This window comes from Natator depressus, chromosome 11 (assembly GCF_965152275.1).
Source record: "Natator depressus isolate rNatDep1 chromosome 11, rNatDep2.hap1, whole genome shotgun sequence".
Lineage (NCBI taxonomy): Eukaryota > Metazoa > Chordata > Testudines > Cheloniidae > Natator > Natator depressus.
This window is the reverse complement of record NC_134244.1, coordinates 71,752,078-71,771,955: the sequence shown is the minus strand read 5'-3', so window position 1 is coordinate 71,771,955 and position 19,878 is coordinate 71,752,078. Positions and strand designations below refer to the sequence as shown.

The following is a 19,878-nucleotide window of genomic DNA, read 5'->3' as shown; positions in this document are numbered from 1 at the left end:
CGTCTCCATGACCGATTTCCGGCCGGAAGCAGTTTGGGGCTTCTCGGACCAAGGAGAGGTGTGAGGGGCATGGGGAACAGGACAGAGAGGCCCAAGCCGTGGCCGGCAAGGCCTTGGGGAAAAGGCAAAGTGAGGGCGGGGCCACAAAGGAAGAAGCCGCGAGGGAGCAGGGTCTCCGGCTGGCACGCGGCCAGAGCACGAGCAGGGCCACGGTCCAGGTGCTGGTGCCACCCCTGTCTCGGGCCCTCCCAACACCAACCCTTCAAAGGTGGCAGGCTCCGAAGAGAGGTGCGCCCCATCCAGCGTGTCTTGCCCAGTTCGGGGAGGCTTCACCTTCTCAAGCACTTCATACCCGCCACCCACTTCCCTCCCGTGCACCCACTGCCCCGCATCCCCATCCCAGCCTGCCCCCTGCATCCCCCTTCACCCCTCCGGCCCGGGGCGGATTACTGCATGTGCCGAAGGGCCCTGTGTCTCGGGGCCCCAGCCCCACAGGAGCGCTGGCACTCTGGCCCTGCCCCCTGCTGCCCACCCCCAGCCCTGCTCCCCCTCTTTCTTCTGCGGTCCCACGCCAGGCCGGAAGAGTGAGGGAGCCTGCGTAGAGAATGAGTGAACTCCTCCGCCCCTCCCCGCGGAGCCGGCCGAGCCCCCTCCCCTCACCCCCAAACTCCAGCGTGGAGCCGGCCAAGCCCCCTCTCCCTTCCCCCCCAGCCCCCCGTGCAGAGCCGGCCGAGCTCCCTTTCCCCCCAGCCCCCCGTGCGGTGCTGGCCGAGCCCCCTCTCCCTTCCCTGCCAGCCCCCCGCGCGGAGCCGGCCGAGCCCCCTCTCCCTTCCCTGCCAGCCCCCCGCGCGGAGCCGGCCGAGCCCCCTCTCCCTTCCCCCCAAACCTTCGTGCGGAGCCAGCCGAGTCCCCTCTCCCTTCCCCCCCCAAACCCCAGTGCGGAGCTGGCCGAGCCCCCTCTCCCTTCCTTCCCCGCCAGCCCCCCGCGCGGAGCCGGCCGAGCCCCCCCCCCTTACCCCCCAAGCCCCATCGCGGAGCTGGCCAAGCCCCCTCTCCCTTCTCCGCCAACCCCCCCACATGGAGCCGGCCAAGCCCCCTCTCCCTTCCTTCCCCCCAGCCCCCCGCGCGGAGCCGGCCAAGCCCCCCCCTTACCCCCCAGCCCCCCACATGGAGCTGGCCGAGCCCCCCCCCCTTACCCCCCAAACCCCAGTGTGGAGCTGGCTGAGCCCCCTCTCCCTTACCCCCCCAGTGCGGAGCCGGCCGAGCCCCCTCTCCCTTACCCCCCAGTGCGGAGCCGGCCGAGCCCTGTCTCCCTTCCCCCCAAACCTCTGTGCAGGTGGCCGAGCCCCCTCTCTCTTTCCCCCCAGCCCTCCATGTCGAGCTTGCTGAGCCCCCTTGCCCTTCCTTCCCTCAGCCCCACCCAGGCCCCCTGATGCCCCCCCCCATCCCTTTTTGGCAAAACTGGGTATTCATAAAGTTTTCTCTTGGCAACTGATGATCAGTTGGCAAAAGCAAATGGAACAAATGTCCAGTTTTGTCAAAAAAGTTGGGACCCCCAAGGCCAAAACAGATTGGATGGGCACCCGAGGCCAGGAGCCCCAACCTTTACCTCGTCTCCACCCCACCCTGGGAGCCAAGGCCAGAGCCAGGAACAAGAGCCAGGCGTTGTGGTGGGTCCAAAGGTTGCAGTCAAGGGCCAGGAGTGGGGTTGCATTGGGAGTGGGGCTAGCCGTATGGCTGGGACACCCCACAGTGTAGGGATCACTGTCCTGGACTGTGGTAAAAACAACCCAGGGAGCCCAGGCAGCTGTGGGGAGCCCATGAGCCTCCACCTGCCCTGGGTGGGGAACTGGGGTGCCTGAGAGCAGCTGCTGCCCCATATCACGGTCCGGCTGGCAGTGCCTGTGCAGACTAAGAGCAGCATCTGGGGGGAGAGGCGGAGCGCAGGTGGGAAGAGGCGGACTCAGGGCAGGGCCTAGGGGAAGAGGCAGAGCGGAGGTGGGAAGAGGCGGAGTCAGGCAGGGCCTAGGGGAAGAGGCGGAGCGGAGGTGGGAAGAGGCGGATGTGAGGGAGGCGCCATGGGGAAGAGGCGGAGCGGTGGTGAAAAGAGGCGGAGTCAGGGCAGGGTCTGGGGGAAGAGGCGGAACCAGGGCGGGGCCTAGGGGAAGAGGCAGAGCGGAGGTGGGAAGAGGCGGAACCAGGGCGGGGCCTAGGGGAAGAGGTGGAGTGGAGGTGGGAAGAGGCGGATGTGAGGGAGGCGCCTGGGGAAGAGGCGGAGTCAGGCAGGGCCTAGGGGAAGAGGCGGAGCGGAGGTGGGAAGAGGCGGAGTCAGGCAGGGCCTAGGGGAAGAGGCGGAGCATAGGTGGGAAGAGGCGGATGTGAGGGAGGCGCCTAGGGGAAGAGGCGGAGCGGTGGTGGGAAGAGGTGGAGTCAGGCGGGGTCTAGGGGAAGAGGCGGAGCGGAGGTGGGAAGAGGCGGAACCAGGGCGGGGCCTGGGGGAAGAGGCGGAGCGGAGGTGGGAAGAGGCGGATGTGAGGGAGGCGCCTAGGGGAAGAGGCGGAGCAGAAGTGGGAAGAGGCGGAGTGAGGACGGGGTCCGGTGGAAGAGGCAGAGTGGTGGTGGGAAGTGGGGGAGTGAAGAGGCGGAGTGAAGAGGGCGGGGCCTGGGGGAAGAGACAATTTACCCCACCCCAGGGCCCACGCCGCCCCTCCTCTTCCTTCCCCACCCCTGCCCCCCATTCTCCTCCTTCCCCGCCCCCATTCCACCAAGGCCCTGATCCACCTCTTTCTGCCCCTACTCCACCCCACGCCACCCCTTCCCCCAAACTCCTGCCCTCGCCACTCCTGAGCAGAGTTAGGCAACAGTTGAGCGTGTGTGTTTTAGGATTGTTGGCATCTACGAGTCAGATTCAGGTATCTAAAGTGAAATTAGCAGCTGGACATCTAAATCTTTTTGTGCATCTAGCCCCAATGCCTCACCTGCTTTGCCAACCCCACTAAGCCCCTATCTGCATCCTCAGGTGCCTAATACCTAAAAAATGACTTTGGGTTAGATTTTTAAAACGATACTTTTGAAAGACTTACTGAAAATCTAATGGGACTTAAAAATCAGTTTAATATAATCTGGGTCCCCAAGCACTCAAATACCTTAATCAGAACCGTACGGGGCTTTAAAGGGTATCACTCCATGGCAGGGTCTGACAGTCGGTGCAGAATGTCTGATCAGACCCATCGTTAATGATTATTGCTAAAGCCAATAAGAGACTGACTTTTCTCAGAAAATGTGTTCTGTGCTCTAGGGGTAAGAGCCGTAATTCTGGGGAAGAACAATCTGTGTTCCACACATAACAGAAGTTGAATTCCTGCTTCAAGGGCAGAGCCTCGGTCTCTCAGACATCAGGAGATGCTGCCCCCTCCCCTCATCATTCCCCTTGGGGCGTCACTTGTAGCCCGTTAGATTTCAGGGTCACTCCTGACACTTGCAAAATCCTTGCGTTGGCTGTTCTGCGTATTTAGACTCTAAGCTCTTTCCCTTAGGAGCTGTCTCTCATGATGTGTAGATACAGCACCTAGCACAACACGGCCTTAGTCTTCTGTGGAGCCTCTGGCTGCTGCTGTGTTACAAATTATCATGGTATTAACTGAGACAAAATTATTTTGAAACCAGACAAGAAGAAATTTGAGGAAAGTTTTGCTTTGAGGACCAGGCCGAGTATCAACAGGGAGAAAGAAAAGGAGGACTTGTGGCACCTTAGAGACTAACAAATTTATTTGAGCATAAGCTTTCGTGAGCTACAGCTCACTTCATCGGATGCATTCTCCCAAACCCACACATCTAACCTCCCAGTCCTGCCAAACCTTAATCACATGCTTAATTGGACCACTGCCCATAGCCCCAGTGCTTTAAACGGGTCTGAGCTAGAATGGCCGGTGGGAAGGCTGAGCGAGCCGGGGTTTGGGGATGAAACCAGCTCAGAGCAGAACCACTGTAGCCATATTCTCCGTATAGAAATCTGTCAATATACAGCCTGTAACAGCCTATGACAAGGCAGAGCTGAGACTGTATGAGTGACCTCACTGTGCATTTCCGTACCAGACCAGGCTTGCTCTGCATTTCCTGGTAACCTCCCCTCTGAATCCGGTGGGTAGTTAATGGAAAACAAGGACACAGTGTGAGAAACTAAATTCTACTTTATTATGACCAAGGAGAAACAGACTCCTGTCCCCCAGCCCAGCTCAGCACAGGACTTTGCATCCCCAGCCCAGCACACTGCTGCACCCAAATCCCCCACGCACCCGCAACAGAGCAACATTTACCGACTGGTGGAAAAGGGCAGAGAATCCAGGAGAGATGCTGGGACCAGTCACAAAGCAAACACTCCGAGGGCAGGGAATCCATGAAGCAGAGGTTAGACGGATGCAGTGTGGGGTTAAGGGGGGGCAGAGAGAGCTGCTGTCATCCCCACACTGGACACTGGTAGATGGGGAGGGGCGATGAGCTGGGCTGTCAGGCTCCTCATCTACCTCTGGCCTCAATGATGGGGGTCAATCTGGCTTCAACACTGGCCCAGGCCTGTTGGTTTCCCCAGCTTCCTTCTTGTCTCAGGAGATGCTGCCCCCTCCCCGATCATTCATCTCGGGGCATCATTTGTAGCCTTTAGATTTGAGGGATGGCTTCACCCAGCACTCACAGGGCAGTTCCTGTCTCTCTCTGGCATTGGTGCAGCAAGTTCACAGTTCTCAACCTCCACTCTCTGGTTGTCAAGAGAAAAATCTGCAGTTTCCCAACTCTGTTTCCCTGCCCTCTCCCTCTCCTGGTGCATCTCACATCTCTGCAGGGATCAGGCAGTAAATCCATGTCCCGCTCAGTCTCGGCCTCTCGGAGTGTGAATCTAGCACTCACCCTCAGTGTTCCTGCTGACAGATATTGAGACTTTTCATTGTTCAAACACACAAAAATCTTATGACAATGGGAAAGAATGGTTAAAATAAAACAAAGAAAGGACTCTTCTGGCAATTGATCCTTTGTCTCATAAAGTCCTCAATAAACCTGCTACATCCTGTCAAAGTAAACTAATATCCAAATATGTGACCAAACGGCCTTCAGGAAGAGACAGAAACCAACACTACAAGGTGCACTACAAAATACTTGCAGGTTCATAAAGTGAAATCCCACAGAACTCTAACTCCCCAAAGAAGGAAACCCAGTTTATTCATTTTCTTCTGAACTGGATAAACCTGCTGTACTCAGCACCTCCTCATTATTTTGTTGGGTCATTTACAAAAGTTTTAACACCATCCTAATGCAAAAATAATAATAAAAAAACCCAAACCCCAAACCTGAACATCTACAAAGCCCAGAAGCTACTTTAACAATAGATCAGGGATTGGCAACCTCTGGCTCCCAGCCTGCCAGGGTAAGCCGCTGGCGGGCCGCGAGACGCTTTGTTTACCTGAGCGCCCACAGGCACAGCCGCTCGCAGCTCCCAGTGGCTGCGGTTCACCGTTCCCAGCCAGTGGGGGCTGCAGGAAGCACGGCCAGCATGTCCTTCGGCCCGCGCTTACCGTGACGGACCGGGAGCCAAAGGTTGCTGACCTCTGCAACAGATGAAAGCGGGGATTTTAGCTCAGAAAGATCAGCCAGAGGTTTGGGGTTCATTTGAATTCCCCCTCCAGGTCTGGGACACTTTCATCTCTAGCCCTAAGGAGTCTGACTCAGGATCAAAGAAATCAGAGTGTGATTCCTAAGCACGGAGAGCACAGACCGTTGTGGTAAGTGCCATGCTGGGAGGACAGTGCACTCCTTGGCTTTGCACTCCTACACGCATGCGGGGCACTTCCTGAGCTGGGTCTCACGGTGCAGACCTAATCTCCGCGTCTGTGTCTTTCTGCAGCAGGATGTGGCCCTTCCTGTGTGTGTGACAGAGCAGGCTGCAGAGCCTGGCTTGGCAGGGCAGGGGGCCCTGGCTGAACGGGCAGGCTCAGTGGAACCCCAGTACCTCAGGTGGCATACCCAGATCGGCAGGGTAACCCGTCGGAGGGCTGATCGGGGCTTCTCCTCCTCTGCCTGGGGCTAGCTTAGACCAGGCAAAGCCAGAGGGTCACTGATCAGCTCAGGGTCAGCTGCTGCCGGAACCTGCCCCCAGAGACGGGCAGATGGATACTCTTAGCATATAAGCCTGTTTGTCAGCCTGAGAAAGAATTTGGGGGTTGACTTTTTGATACTCTTACATTTTATACTAATATGTGTAAACAAAGGACAAGGACCCCGTGTTTTACATTTGCCCACAAGCAGATGGGGTGAAAAGAGAGAAGAACTGGAACTAAAGTGTTACTGGGCATAGCTGGAATGGAATATATGAGCGCACACCTGAAAACTGCCTCAACTCTTTCTCTCAAAGCAAGGTCAAGCAACAAGTCAGGAGGGGAAAGGAGGGATAGGGGGAGAGGTAAAAGACTAAAAGACCAAAGAAATATCTGTCCCTAACTGGAGAACAACCTCACTCCTCCCATGGGGTACAAAAGAGGTGACATGAAGACCCCAACTCATGACCCTCGAGAACAAAACACGACCATAAGTTGTAAGGGATGTGACTAGGGGAGTGCACTGCAGGTCTATTTGGACCTGCTAAGAAGGAGGAGGGGGAAGGGAAAATGAGAATGGGGAACTGGGACGCGGGGTAAAGGCTCTGCGGCGTCAGGGCCGGGAAGGGGGGGGGGGACGCGGGGTAAAGGCTCTGCGGCGTCAGGGCCGGGAAGGGGGGGGGACGCGGGGTAAAGGCTCTATCGGCGTATAGGGATAAGCCTGACTGGTGTGAAGGGTGCAAAATATGCTTGCTTGGAAACTAACCCCAATAAACATTGAATTGTCTGCCCTTCGGCCTTCTGGTCTGCTCTCTGTCTGTGAGACAAGAACCAGGGAAGCAGGTGAAGGGAAAAGCCCTCTAACAGATACCTGGGAGCCAAATGCCACCAATGCATGTGGGAATTAGGAAATGGAGTTTTTACTATGGCCAGCTCTAGTCAGGGCACTGAGGGAATTTCTCTCCTGTGTGGAGGAGTCTCTGATGTTCACTGTGGTGTTACCTCCAACAGAAGCATTTTCCATGCTAAGGACACATAAAAGGGCTCTTCTCTGTGTGGATTTACTGAGGCTTGATGCCGTGTGAGCACCAGATAAAGCTTCCCCCACATTCAAGCTCTTTCTTCTGTGAATTATGCGATGAGGAATAATGTGTGAGCTCAGACTGAATCTCTTCTTGCAGTTATTGAAGCTTTTCTCGTAATTCAGGCATTTATGGGTTCTCTCTCTTGTGTGGGTTGTCTGATGTGAAGCAAGGTTTGATCTTCAAATGAAACTTTTTCCACAGTTGAGGCATTTATAGATTCTGTCCCATGTGAATTCTTCAATTTTTATGAAGTTATGAGCGGGGACTGAAACTTTTCCAATCATCTAAGCATTTATGGGGTTTTTCTCTTGTGTGGATTGTCGAATAAGGTGTGAGTGCTGACAGAAGCCTTCCTCACAGTGGAGGCATTTATACGGTTTCTCTCCTATGTGGGTTTTCTGATGTACAATAAGGGCTGATGGTGCACTGAAGCTTTTCCCACAGACCAAGCATTTACAGGGTTTCTCTCCCATGTGCAGTCTCCGATGGGCAGTAAGATTTGAGCTCTGACTGAAGCTTTTCCCACAGTCCAAGCATTTATAGGGTTTCTCCCCTGTGTGGGTCCTCTGATGTGTAATGAGGGCTGATGGTGCACTGAAACTTGTCCCACACTCAAGGCATTTATAGGGTTTCTCTCCCGTGTGAGTTCTCTGATGTGTAATGAGGGCTGATGGTGCACTGAAACTTTTCCCACACTCAAGACATTTATGTGGTCCCTCTCCTGTGTGGATCCTCCCATGGCTAGTAAGATGTGAGCGCTGATTGAAACTTTTCTCACAGTATAAGCATTTATAGGGTTTCTCTCCCGTGTGAGTTCTCTGATGTACAATAAGCGCTGATGGTGCATTGCAACTTTTCCCACACTCAAGGCATTTATATGGTCCCTCTCCCGTGTGGATTCTGCCATGGCTAATAAGGCCTGAGTGTTGACTGAAACTTTTCTCACAGTACAAGCATTTATAGGGTTTCTCCCCTGTGTGGATCCTCTGATGTGCCGTGAGGGCTGATGGTCCACTGAAACTTTTCCCACAGTACAAGCATTTATGTGTTCCCTCTCCTGTGTGGATTCTCCCATGGCTATTAAGATGTGAGCGCTGGCTGAAACTTTTCCCACAATCCAGGCACGTATAGGGTCTCTCTCCTGTGTGGATTCTCCTATGGTTTATAAGTCTTGAGTGCAGACTGAAGCTTTTCCCACAGTCCAAGCATTTATAGGGTTTCTCCCCCGTGTGAGTTCTCTGATGCACAATAAGGGCTGATGATACACTGAAACCTTTCCCACATGCAAGGCATTTATAGGGTTTCTCTCCTGTATGAATTCTCCTATGGCTAATAAGGCTTGAGCTCTGACTGAAGCTTTTCCCACACTCCAAGCACTTATAGGGTTTCTCTCCTGTGTGAATCCTCTGATGTGCAGTAAGGGCTGATGGTCCACTGAAACTTTTCCCACAGTATAAGCATTTATGTGGGCCTTCTCCAGTGTGGATTCTCCCATGGCTTGTAAGATGTGAGCGCTGACTGAAAGTTTTCCCACAGTGCAGGCATTTAAATGGTCTCTCTCCCGTGTGGGTTCTCTGATGTATAATAAGGACTGATGATGTACTGAAACTTTTCCCACATTCAAGGCATTTGTATGGTCCCTCTCCCGTGTGGGTTCTCCCATGGCTAATAAGGCCTGAGCACTGACTGAAGCTTTTCCCACACTCAAGGCATTTATACGGTTTCTCTCCAGTGTGTAGTCTCCGATGGGTAGTAAGGTTTGAGATCCAGCTGAAGCTTTTTCCACAGTCCAAGCATTTATAGGGTTTCTTTTCCCTGGGATTTGTCTGTTGGGCTGTGGTTTCTTTGGAATCCTTGTCTCCTCCCTCACATTCAAAGGATTCGTGCACTTGCTTTCTTGGATGGTTTCCCAGCTTCCCCTCTGACCTGTCCCAATTACTCCAGACTTTTCTCTGTTCCAAGCACTGGGGAAAATTCCCATCTGCTCTTCTCAAAAAGTTTCCCTGCAGCTCCATTTGCTCAGGACCTTCCTGTTGTGGATTCCCCTCCTCGTTCTCACTTGTCTCGTCACCATCTGGGGGAGAAAGAGAATCCAGGCACGAGTCAGTGCCTGGGCTGGCAGAAAGGACACAAAGGGGAGTAGCAAAGAGGGAAAACACAACACAGTAACAGTGGGGGAGACTGAGAAATTGGATTCTGCCTCCACATCCCATCCAAACACTCCCAGGGAAGTGAAGTCAGGGAGAAAACTCCTGACAGCGAACAGGGTGGGTGGGAAGCCATGAGCGATACCTGCCATGAGATGACACCTGCCGACCAGAGCCTGACCTGGGTGAGATGAGGCAGAACTGAGGGGGGCTCACACAAGATTTTTGCAATTTTCAGCTTTTTCCATATAGTTTCTGAGTCAGTGTCACTGACTCCTCACCTGTGCGGGTGCCTCTTGAGATCTTCCTTTCCTCGAAGACCTGGAGATCTGGGACCCATGGCTCTTCCCCTGCTTCTAGCTGGGCTATCAGGTCAGGTTTGGGAAAGGGGAATCCTGCTCAGAAAGTGAAATCAGGCATGAGCAGAATGCACTGAGGATTGGTGGCGTATTTGTCACAAAGGGCACATCTGAAGTTTCAAATGACCCCATGCTTTCCTGGGGGGTTGCAAGATGTGAACAGATGGAAACATGGTCACTGAGTCCCCGTGGGAGAGGCCGGTGTCTGGTGGAGGAGGAGTTATCACACCCTCACTAGGAATTTTCAGGATCTTTGTCCTCTGGGGGACTTGCTGAGGCACCATACAGCTCCGGTGTTAAACATCTGCCTATGTCTGAACCCCGAGAGGCGAGAGCCCTCCCCAGAGATGGAGCTAATCCCATGAAGGGAGGTACACAGAGATCCTGCGTTTGAGCGAGAATTAATGCAGAGGGGATAATACACTGCTCCTGACCCCATGATAGCTGAAGGGATGGGGATGAATTAGCATGTCCATTAGGTCCATGACTCCCCTATCCCATTGGACAGGGTTTGGAGGTGAATGCTCCCTCCTATGGGCTACGTGACCCACTCCCCTGTAATCTAAGTGACCAGGGAAGAACCTGACCAGAGGCAGAAATCCAGGCCCCATGGCTTCACACAGCTGAGGGGACAGGAATCCTTACCCAGCGTGGTCACAGTCTCATAGTTCTCCTGCATGACGTCCCTGTAGAGGGCTCTCTGAGAGGGGTCCAGCAGAGCCCCCTGCCCCACGGTGAAATACACAGCCACCTCCTCGAAGGTCACCGGCATCTGAAACAACAGGTGCCCCCCACTCAGTGCCTGCTGCCCCTGCCACAATCCCACTATTTATGGGGGAAGAAACAGGTCAGGTCTAGGAGGGCCTGGGGAGCAGAATCCCACCCCACCCTGCTCAGAGTGGCCAGGAGGCTGCAGGGAACAGAGAGAAGGGGAGAGCTCCTTGTCCCTCCCAACAGACAGAGGAGGGCAGGGTCTTCTCATTTACCACCCACCGACTAGGCACAGGTGGAGGTGGGAAGCAGAGCTCTGGGCAAGGAACAGGGACAGGAATCCCAGCACCTTCCCTTTGTATTTCATCACAGTCTCTGCCCAGGGGGTTCAGGCTCCAGCCAAATGCTAGAAAAGAGCAGAATCAACGGAGCAGCAAAGACTGGGTGAGGAGGGGCCGTTTATGCAGAGTCACCTTCCTACCCCTCCCCAGCCCTTACCCCAGAGGTCTTTCCCATCACCTGCAGTCTCTGGCTCAGGAGTTGATGCTGGGAGAGTTCAGGGATGCCCTACGGGGCTTGTTCCAGCCACAGGAGGACGTCCCCCCTCGGCTGGCCATAGAGGGAGGTTTAGTGATGGTCTGTCCCAGCACAGACCCCACTGCGGGAGCAGCGACTGCTCAGCCCGGCCTCCCAGATCACAACGGAGGCAGCCGCAGCATCTGCCCCAGGAGGCCCAGCGAGCTCTCGGGCTCCAGTATCCCGAGCTCAGAGAGAGACAGACACCGGCCTCCTCGGCCTGAGCAATGACCAGAGCTTCTGCTGGGGGCAGCTAATGACCAAGCCCTCCTCTGCTGCCCCTGCAGCCCCCAGGGACAGTCAGGCCGATGCTGATCTCATTCGCCCATCTGGACCCACAGTGGAACCGGAGACCCAGATCATACCAGAGTTTCATACATGAACCAGAACCGAACCTGAGCCATAATTTTGTTTTACTGACTGAACCGACTGGGGAAGGGGAGGGAAAGACGGGGGAGGGAGGGACATCAATTAAAATAAAGATTCAGCCTTTTTTAAAAAAGAACGAGGAGGACTTGTGGCACTAGAGACTAACAAATTTATTTGAGCATAAGCTTTCGTGAGCTACAGCTCACTTCATCGGATGCATGCAGTGAAAAATACAGTGGGGAGATTTTATATACACACAGAACATGAAACAATGGGTGTTACCATACGCACTGTAACCAGAGTGATCACTTAAGGTGAGCTATTACCAGCAGGAGAGCGGGGGGGAGACGGGGACCTTTTGTAGCAATAATCAAGGTGGGCCATTTCCAGCAGTTGACAAGAACGTCTGAGGAACAGTGTGTGTGTGTGTGGGGGGGGGGGGGGGGAATAAACATGGGGAAATAGTTTTACTTTGTGTAATGACCCATCCACTCCCAGTCTCTATTCAAGCCTAAGTTAATTGTATCCAGTTTGCAAATTAATTCCAATTCAGCAGTCTCTCGTTGGAGTCTGTTTTTGAAGTTTTTTTGTTGAAGAATTGTCACTTTTAGGTCTGTAATCGAGTGACCAAAGAGACTGAAGTGTTCTCCGACTGGTTTTTGAATGTTATAATTCTTGACATCTGATTTGTGTCCATTTATTCTTTTACGTAGAGACTGTCCGGTTTGACCAATGTACATGGCAGAGAGGCATTGCTGGCACATGATGGCATATATCACATTGGTGGATGTGCAGGTGAACGAGCCTCTGATAGTGTGGCTGATGTGATTAGGCCCTGTGATCGTGTCCCCTGAATAGATATGTGGACAGAGTTGGCAACGGGCTTTGTTGCAAGGACAGGTTCCTGGGTTAGTGGTTCTGTTGTGTGGTGTGTGGTTGCTGGTGAGTATTTGCTTCAGGTTGGGGGGCTGTCTGTAAGCGAGGACTGGCCTGTCTCCCAAGATCTGTGAGAGTGATGTGTCGTCCTTCAGGATAGGTTGTCGATCCTGGATGATGCGCTGGAGAGGTTTTAGTTGGGGGCTGAACGTGACGGCTAGTGGCGTTCTTTTATTTTCTTTGTTGGGCCTGTCCTGTAGTCGGTGACTTCTGGGTACTCTTCTGGCTCTATTCAGGGGACACCATCATAGGGCCTAACCACATCAGCCACACTATCAGAGGCTCGTTCACCTGCACATCCACCAATGTGATATACGCCATCATGTGCCAGCAATGCCCCTCTGCCATGTACATTGGCCAAACCAGACAGTCTCTACGCAAAAGAATAAATGGACACAAATCAGATGTCAAGAATTATAACATTCAAAAACCAGTCGGAGAACACTTCAGTCTCTTTGGTCACTCGATTACAGACCTAAAAGTGACAATTCTTCAACAAAAAAACTTCAAAAACAGACTCCAATGAGAGACTGCTGAATTGGAATTAATTTGCAAACTGGATACAGTTAACTTAGGCTTGAATAGAGACTGGGAGTGGATGGGTCATTACACAAAGTAAAACTATTTCCCCATGTTTATCCCCCCCGCCTACCCCCCACTGTTCCTCAGACGTTCTTGTCAACTGCTGGAAATGGCCCACCTTGATTATCGCTACAAAAGGTTTTTTTTCTCTCCTGCTGGTAATAGCTCACCTTACTTGATCACTCTCGTTACAGTATGTATAACACCCATTGGTTCATGTTCTCTGTGTATATAAATCTCCCCACTGTATTTTCCACTGAATGCATCCGATGAAGTGAGCTGTAGCTCATGAAAGCTTATGCTCAAATAAATTTGTTAGTCTCTTAGGTGCCACAAGTCCTCCTTTTCTTTTTGCGGACACAGACTAACACGGCTGCTACTCTGACACCAGCCTTTTTTAAGCTCAATCTTTAAAATAAATAAATTTTTAAATAAAACCATGTACAGCGATCTTATTTTCATTTAAGAGAGACAACAGACTAGCCAGTGGGCTGGTGATGACCCCAGAACGGCCTGCCCCAGGACAGTGAGAAGAGAAGGGGGCCAGCCCACAAGAGCAGGGAGAGAGAGGGGAAACTTGGGAGCTGCCTGCACACCATGGGAGGCAGAAGGGGGGGCCCAAAGGTAGATGACCCATCTCTGAGATGCCCCCCGGGGAGAGAAGGGGTTGGATGCTCCCTGGGCCATGAAGTTCACAATAACTTGTCAAGAGCAAGGGTAAAGGTAATGGCTCCCCAAACTCCTCCACTTCAACAGGCCTCCTCCCACCATCCCCAGCCCCTGGGGCAGCTCCTCCCTCCAGTTGCCCCACTTGAGGCAGGGTTCGTGCTCCAAACTCCCACTGAAGCTGCCTGCAGGGCCAACTCCCAGCCCCTGCTTGGGGCACTGTCTGATACCCACCTTCACGCCCCCCTCCCTCTCCCCGGAGCTGTTCTCTCTTTTCACCCATCCTGGCTATGGCAGGCTCACATCCAGAGCCACTTTCTGCCTGGGGGGCAGGCCAGTCTGCCTGCAGCACCATGTGTTCCTGCTGATGCCGCTGACCCAACCCTGCTGCAACAGAGAGTCCCGGGCCGGGGTCTGAGCAACTCTTGGAGCTCCGGGAGTTCTGCCAAGACCTGACCACCTCAGGCCATGAGCTTCACCTGACAGGGTCGGAATGGAAGGCGAAGGAACACTGGGACGTTGCACCCCATAATGCTTTATGGAGCTGTGCTTATGAGCGTACATGTGACATAACTGGAATATGTTTTATGCTAGATACGCCATGTAACCTATCTTTGCAAAGGTTCTGATCTACTGAATGTATTCCTCCTATTCGTATGCATGGATCATTTGTATATCTGAAGTTACGAGCATTGGCTCTGTGCTTGTATTGAAAGTGTTTGCTGTAGGAAGCACATCAGGCAGATTTGGTCAACATAGTGTGAAGGGGTTATTCACGTAATTGGGAGCACTTAACTAACAATGGACTTTGGGAGACGCCAATCCACATCTGAGCTTTCCTGGGAACGTTCATACTAACACGTAAACAATGGCATTGGCCTGCCAAAAGCTGAATCATTCATAGACATGTGACTTGCCCAGGTGGCTAGAGACCCCATCTTGTGACTGTGATGTTGCACAAGAGAGAGAATATAAAAGGACCTGGAAACCCCTCCATTTTGTCTTCAGCTGGCTCAAAAGATAGCCACTCCACCCCCAAAGAATACCTGAAAGAAACTGGAACAAAGGACAGTAACTACAGGGGTGAGAGTGATTGCTGGACCCAGACTAGGAAGGAGTCTAATCTGCTAAAGAAGCTTATTGGAACATCTCTGAGGATGAGATTTACCTGCATTTAGTTTCCTACTGTATTAGGCTTGGACTTGCGTGTTTTTGTTTTATTTTGCTTGGTAATTTACTTCGTTCTGTCTGTTAATACTTAGAGCCACTTAAATCCTATTTTTTATATTTAATAAAATCACTTTTTGCTTATTAATTGACCCAGAGCAAGTAATTAATTCCTGGGGGAGCAAACAGCTGTGCATCTCTCTCTATCAGTGTTATAGAGGGCGAACAATTTATGAGTTTACCCTGTATAAGCTTTATACAGAGTAAAATTGATTTACTTGCGGTTTGGATCCCATTGGGAACTGGGTGTCTGGGTGCTAGAAACAGGAGCACTTCTTAAGCTCTTTTCAGTTAAGTCTGCAGCTTGTGGGGGACGTGGTTCAGACCTGGCTCTGTGCTGGAGCAGGCTGGCGTGTCTGGCACAAGGCAGGGTACTGCAGTCCCAAGCTGCCAGGGAAAATGGGCTTAGAGGTAGTCTCAGCACATCAGGTGGCAGTCCCAAAGGGGTTTTTTTTGACCCAGCCTGTCACAAACATGTCACAATTGCACTGACGTCTGACAGTGACAACAAAGAATTTCTTCCATATGAACGACTGACCATGGGTAACTTTCTGGTGCATGGTTAAAATGCCAAGTGGAAATATCAAAAATCTTCTCCATTTCCTGAATTCTTACTACAGTCAATGAAAACAATTAGAAAGAAATCTGTCGGAACTGACATCTTCCTCTCATATATAAATACCCTGATCCTAGAGAGCCATTCCCACTGTCCGAAGAGGACAAACTCAAGGCAAAATTTAATTTCACCAAAACATGGATGAAGATGGAAATGCTTGAATCAGAAGTCAGAAATAATGATGTCATAGAATCAATGTCAGACGGGTCTGAAATTGAAAAATGAAAGGGAAATTCTGAACGCTTGTGAAATCTCCAAAAAGAAAGTGATATCTGGACAAAGGAAAGCCCAGGAAAGGATTGGGCCAATTTCTGATTCATTTGCATCTGAGCCACATCTCAATAAGAAAACCTGCCAAACTACTGGGAGCATCAGAAAAACGTCAGCATGCCCAAGCTGTACCAACTGGCACAAATTGTACTGGCCGTTCCAGCAACACAAGTGAGTGTTGAAAGAACATTTCCAGGCCTCAGATGTGTCCTTTCTCTGCAGAGGCCCAACATGACAAAGCAAACATTTAAAGACGTTATATTAGGTTGCTCAAACAAATTGTTCTTCAAAAATAATCGTGTTTATTTGACAACACAAAAACAACAGGACAATTCATGTAAAGTTAAAAAATAAACAGTCAAAAACCAAAACAGTTTCCATTTTAAGTTGCAGCCCTCTTTTTCAAATTTACCTCCACAAAGATTGAAACAGGATTTGAACCAGTAACTGAACTTTTACTTTTGTTTCTTTGAGTGGCTAGAACCAGAAACGAAACCGAACACACTGAATGGAACTGAACCCAAACCTGAACCAAACCTAAATCCCAGCTGGGCTCCTTGCCTGCTGTTGCTAGCAGTGACTCTGGTTTCACACAGAATCCTGCACAGAAATCAGAGCAGGACCCTGTTCAGTCCTGTCAACCTCAAACATTTAACATTCAGGAGTCAGACCCTCAAAATAATGAGATTGTTCCCTACCTCATGGGGGAGCTGCCACTGTATCTCTCCCCATCCCTCTCCCTCCTCCTGCCCTCTGGCCCTGCCCTTCCCAGCCAGTCTCCGCTTGCTCCATATTCTCCCTCCAGCCTCCCCACAGCCCCCCTTTCCTTAATCCCCCCTTAATCAGAGTTTCCCTCTAGTCCAGCTCTGCTCCCCTGAGCCCCAGAATTCTCTCTCTGCCCCAATACCTGTGTGTTCCCCCAGCCTCCCTTCAGCAGCCCCACATTCCCATGGTTCCCCTCCATCCTGCCCCTTGCCCCCCTCTTGCCCCCTTTCACATAGTCATTCCCTCCCCACACACACACACATCCCCGTTCCCCCCCACCCCTGGCTCAGAGCCCCCTGCCCCTCTACAGCCCCCTTCTGGCTCCAACCCCCCCTGACTCCCTACATATCGCTGTCCCACTCCCACCCCCTCCAAACCCTGGGGGCTGCAGCAGCTTCCCTCTGCCCGAGGCAGGGATTCACAACCAGCCCCACTGGGAGCAGTCTGGGGCCCCCGTTCCCCACACAGTCTGCACCAGGGGAAGGGGGGAGGTCTCCCCTTCTCTCCACATGGGGCACAGCCGGGGGGCGGGGCTCAGGGTCCCAGTCACGGGGGGCCGGGCTGGGATCTCTGCATGGGGAGAGTCTCGGGAGGGAGCAGCGGGAATGTCCCTCCCCTGCCCACAGCCAGGACTCGGGGGGCCCGAGCGACAGCAAGCGAGGCCCTGGGGGCTGGCAAGGAACGTGGGTTGCACCACACCAGAGTCCGTGCAGAGACTGCAATTCACGCCTCCTGCCGGGCTGGGACTGGGCTTGCTCCGCCCGGTGCCTCCTGGGTTCTAGCGAGCTGGATTGCACTGGGTGTGGCCTGCGTGTGTCTGTCTGTTATTGTTATTTTTTATTGTATCATCACCCCCAAGAACTATTTGCACTCTCCCTAACCACTGGACTATCAAGTCATTCGTGCTCTCTTCTTGGCACATTCCTTATATTCAAATATTTATATAAAGTGGAACAGCTTCAACATGAAAGACTGGTTAGACTCACATCAGAATATCCCATAACCCAGTGGTTAGGGCACTCTCTAGAGAGATGGGAAATGTCTGTTCAAATTCCTTCTTATGGGGCAGAGAGGGGAATTGAACCTGGATTTCCCACTGTGATTGATGTGGCAATTTCCTGCAATATCCTTGAAAAACTTTATTGTATTCAGTGTATGTGTTGTTGTTGGCTAGGATTGTATGTACCCTCTCTAACAGGGAGATGCGACCGGTACAAGACTTGGAAGTTCAAAAGACGATGTTGAAAACGTGCCAACCAAATATGGGCTTTTGGGACAGTGAGTGTAAAGTGGATTTCCTGGGGAGAGGTTAATGCAAATGACCCAGGTCCAGTTTTGCAAACACCCAGCTTTTTGAAACTGCCCTGAGGAGAGTCATTGTCTGCGGATTACCTGCTCCAAAAGGCGAAGATCGAAGTGTGAGTGTGGTCATGCAGGAGCGCTGGGAATAGCTCCGAGCGCTTGAAGCCTGCCCACACTAGCGCTTTAGAGCGCAGCAAGTCTGAGCGCTTGGGGTGGTGATTTTTCACACCCCTGAGCCAGCAAGGTAGAGCGCTACAAAATGTAAGTGTAGACAAACCCTCAAGCTTTTTAGAGCGCTGAAACTTGTATTGCTCGGGCGGGGGGAGGGGGGTGTTTTCACACCTCTGAGTGAGGAAGTTTCGGTGTTGTAAAGTGCCAGTATAGACAAGCCCTAAGACAGATTTGAGCTTGTAGCCATGGAGAAAACCCAGCTGTGGGGTTTGAAGGGCTGACACCTACCAGTGGCCAGGGGGCTGCAGGGAACAAAGAGAAGGGGAGATGGAGGAGTGCAGGGTCTTCTCATTTACCACCTACCTACTAGCCACAGGCTGAATGTGGGAAGCAGAGCTCCATGCAGGGAACAGGGACAGGAATCCCAGCACCCTCCCTTTGTATTTCACTGCAGTCTCTGCCTAGGGGATTGAGGCTCCAGCACTTTGCTCTGTTTCCCCAGCCTTGTCCAGGGGCTTGTTTCTTGTTTTAGAAATGGGGGAATGTTCACCCCCACACCCCACCATGGGCCTGTTAATAAATCAGGCCCTAGACTGAGCATGACCCAGCAGGTTTACCAGTCCCTGTTTCCCCCACCTCACCCTGAGCGTTTCCTGACCCTCCCCCTCTACAACAACCCTCCCCAGCAGCTCCCCCAAAATCCCTACCTGAGCTGGATCCACCACAGCCATTTCCCTGTCCCGGCCCCGAGAAAGATGGGATGGTCTGGAGCAAAACGGGGTCGTTATTCTGCAGCCTGTCAGGGCGAGAAGGGAAATTCGGGAGATTTCTGAATTAGCGTTAGTCCATTTCACACCCCGATTCCCCCCAGGCTCTTTCCCTGCACTCTAGACTCTGCCATGCTCGGAGAAGCCTCAGTGACGTCATTACAACACAGACCTGACCCCTACCACTGGGACTAAATCCAGGAGACACATTTACACCCTCCACGGAACAGAGCTTCTGAGCCAAATACTAGAAAAGAGCAGAATCAAAGGAGCCACTTTGGGGTATCACCCCTGACACTGTCCCCAGGGCAGCACATTCCCCCAGTGGTGCAGGGACCACGCAGAGGCAGGAACTGGCTTTTCCTCTCTCTTCCCCTCACCTTCTTCCCAGGACAGTCACTGTCCCAGGGGGCTGCACAGAATGGGGCTGGGTGGGGCTGGGAGCCGGGAACCTCCCTCCCCCCATTGCTCCGGCTGCCCCTTCCAGTCTCTCCACTTTCCCAACTGCGCAGAAGAACTGGTCGCTGTCCTGCCATTCCTGGACAGCGTTTCCGTTTCCTCTCCAATAGCTACTGCCACTGGTAACAGGGGGGTGAGTCTGGGAGCGTCGGGGGCCGCAGCTCTGGGACTCACAGACACCCGGGAACAGACATAGTGTGAAGAGGGGCCATTTATGCAGAGTCACTTTCCTGCCTGCCCCCAGCACTTCCCCCAGGTGTCTTATCACCTGCAGTCTCTGGCTCAGGAGTTGATACCAGCAGAGCCCAGGGTCGCCCCCGGGGTTGGTTCCAGCCACAGGATGACGTCCCCCCTCGGCTGGGCACAGGGGGGCTTTAGTGATGGTCTGTCCCAGCACAGACCCCACTGGGGGAGCAGCGACTGCTCAGCCTGGCCTCCCAGATCACAAAGGAGGCAGCCGCAGCATCTGCCCCAGGAGGCCCAGCGAGCTCTCGGGCTCCAGTATCCCGAGCTCAGAGAGAGATTGACACCGGCCTCCTCGGCCTGAGCAATGACCAGACCCTCTGCTGGGGGCAGCTAACGACCGAGCCCCCCTCTGCTGCCCCTGCAGCCCCAAGGGACAGTCAGGTGGATGCTGATTTCATTCGCCCATCTGGACTCACACTGGAATCGTCAAACTGGTATTTCACACATGAACCGGAACCGAATCGCAACCATAAATCTGTGTTACCGACTGAACCCGAATGGAACTGAACAAAAAAAGAAAGGGGGGGGGGGGGTGGAGGGG

At 52.8% G+C, this 19,878-nt stretch overlaps 1 protein-coding gene across 1 annotated transcript in view; it reads right to left on the bottom strand.

Moving 5' to 3' along the window:
* LOC141996201 (uncharacterized) overlaps positions 1-18,936 on the bottom strand; it is a 41,798-nt gene extending 22,862 nt beyond the window's left edge. The window contains exons 1-4 of the mRNA XM_074968167.1: positions 18,573-18,936; positions 10,320-10,446; positions 9,597-9,710; positions 7,538-9,242 (exon numbers count right to left, since the gene is read on the bottom strand). Coding sequence (XP_074824268.1) covers positions 7,538-9,242; positions 9,597-9,710; positions 10,320-10,446; positions 18,573-18,596 — 1,970 coding nt within the window. The 5' untranslated portion in view covers positions 18,597-18,936. The remainder of the gene's footprint in view (positions 1-7,537; positions 9,243-9,596; positions 9,711-10,319; positions 10,447-18,572) is intronic.
* Positions 18,937-19,878: the final 942 nt, after the last annotated feature.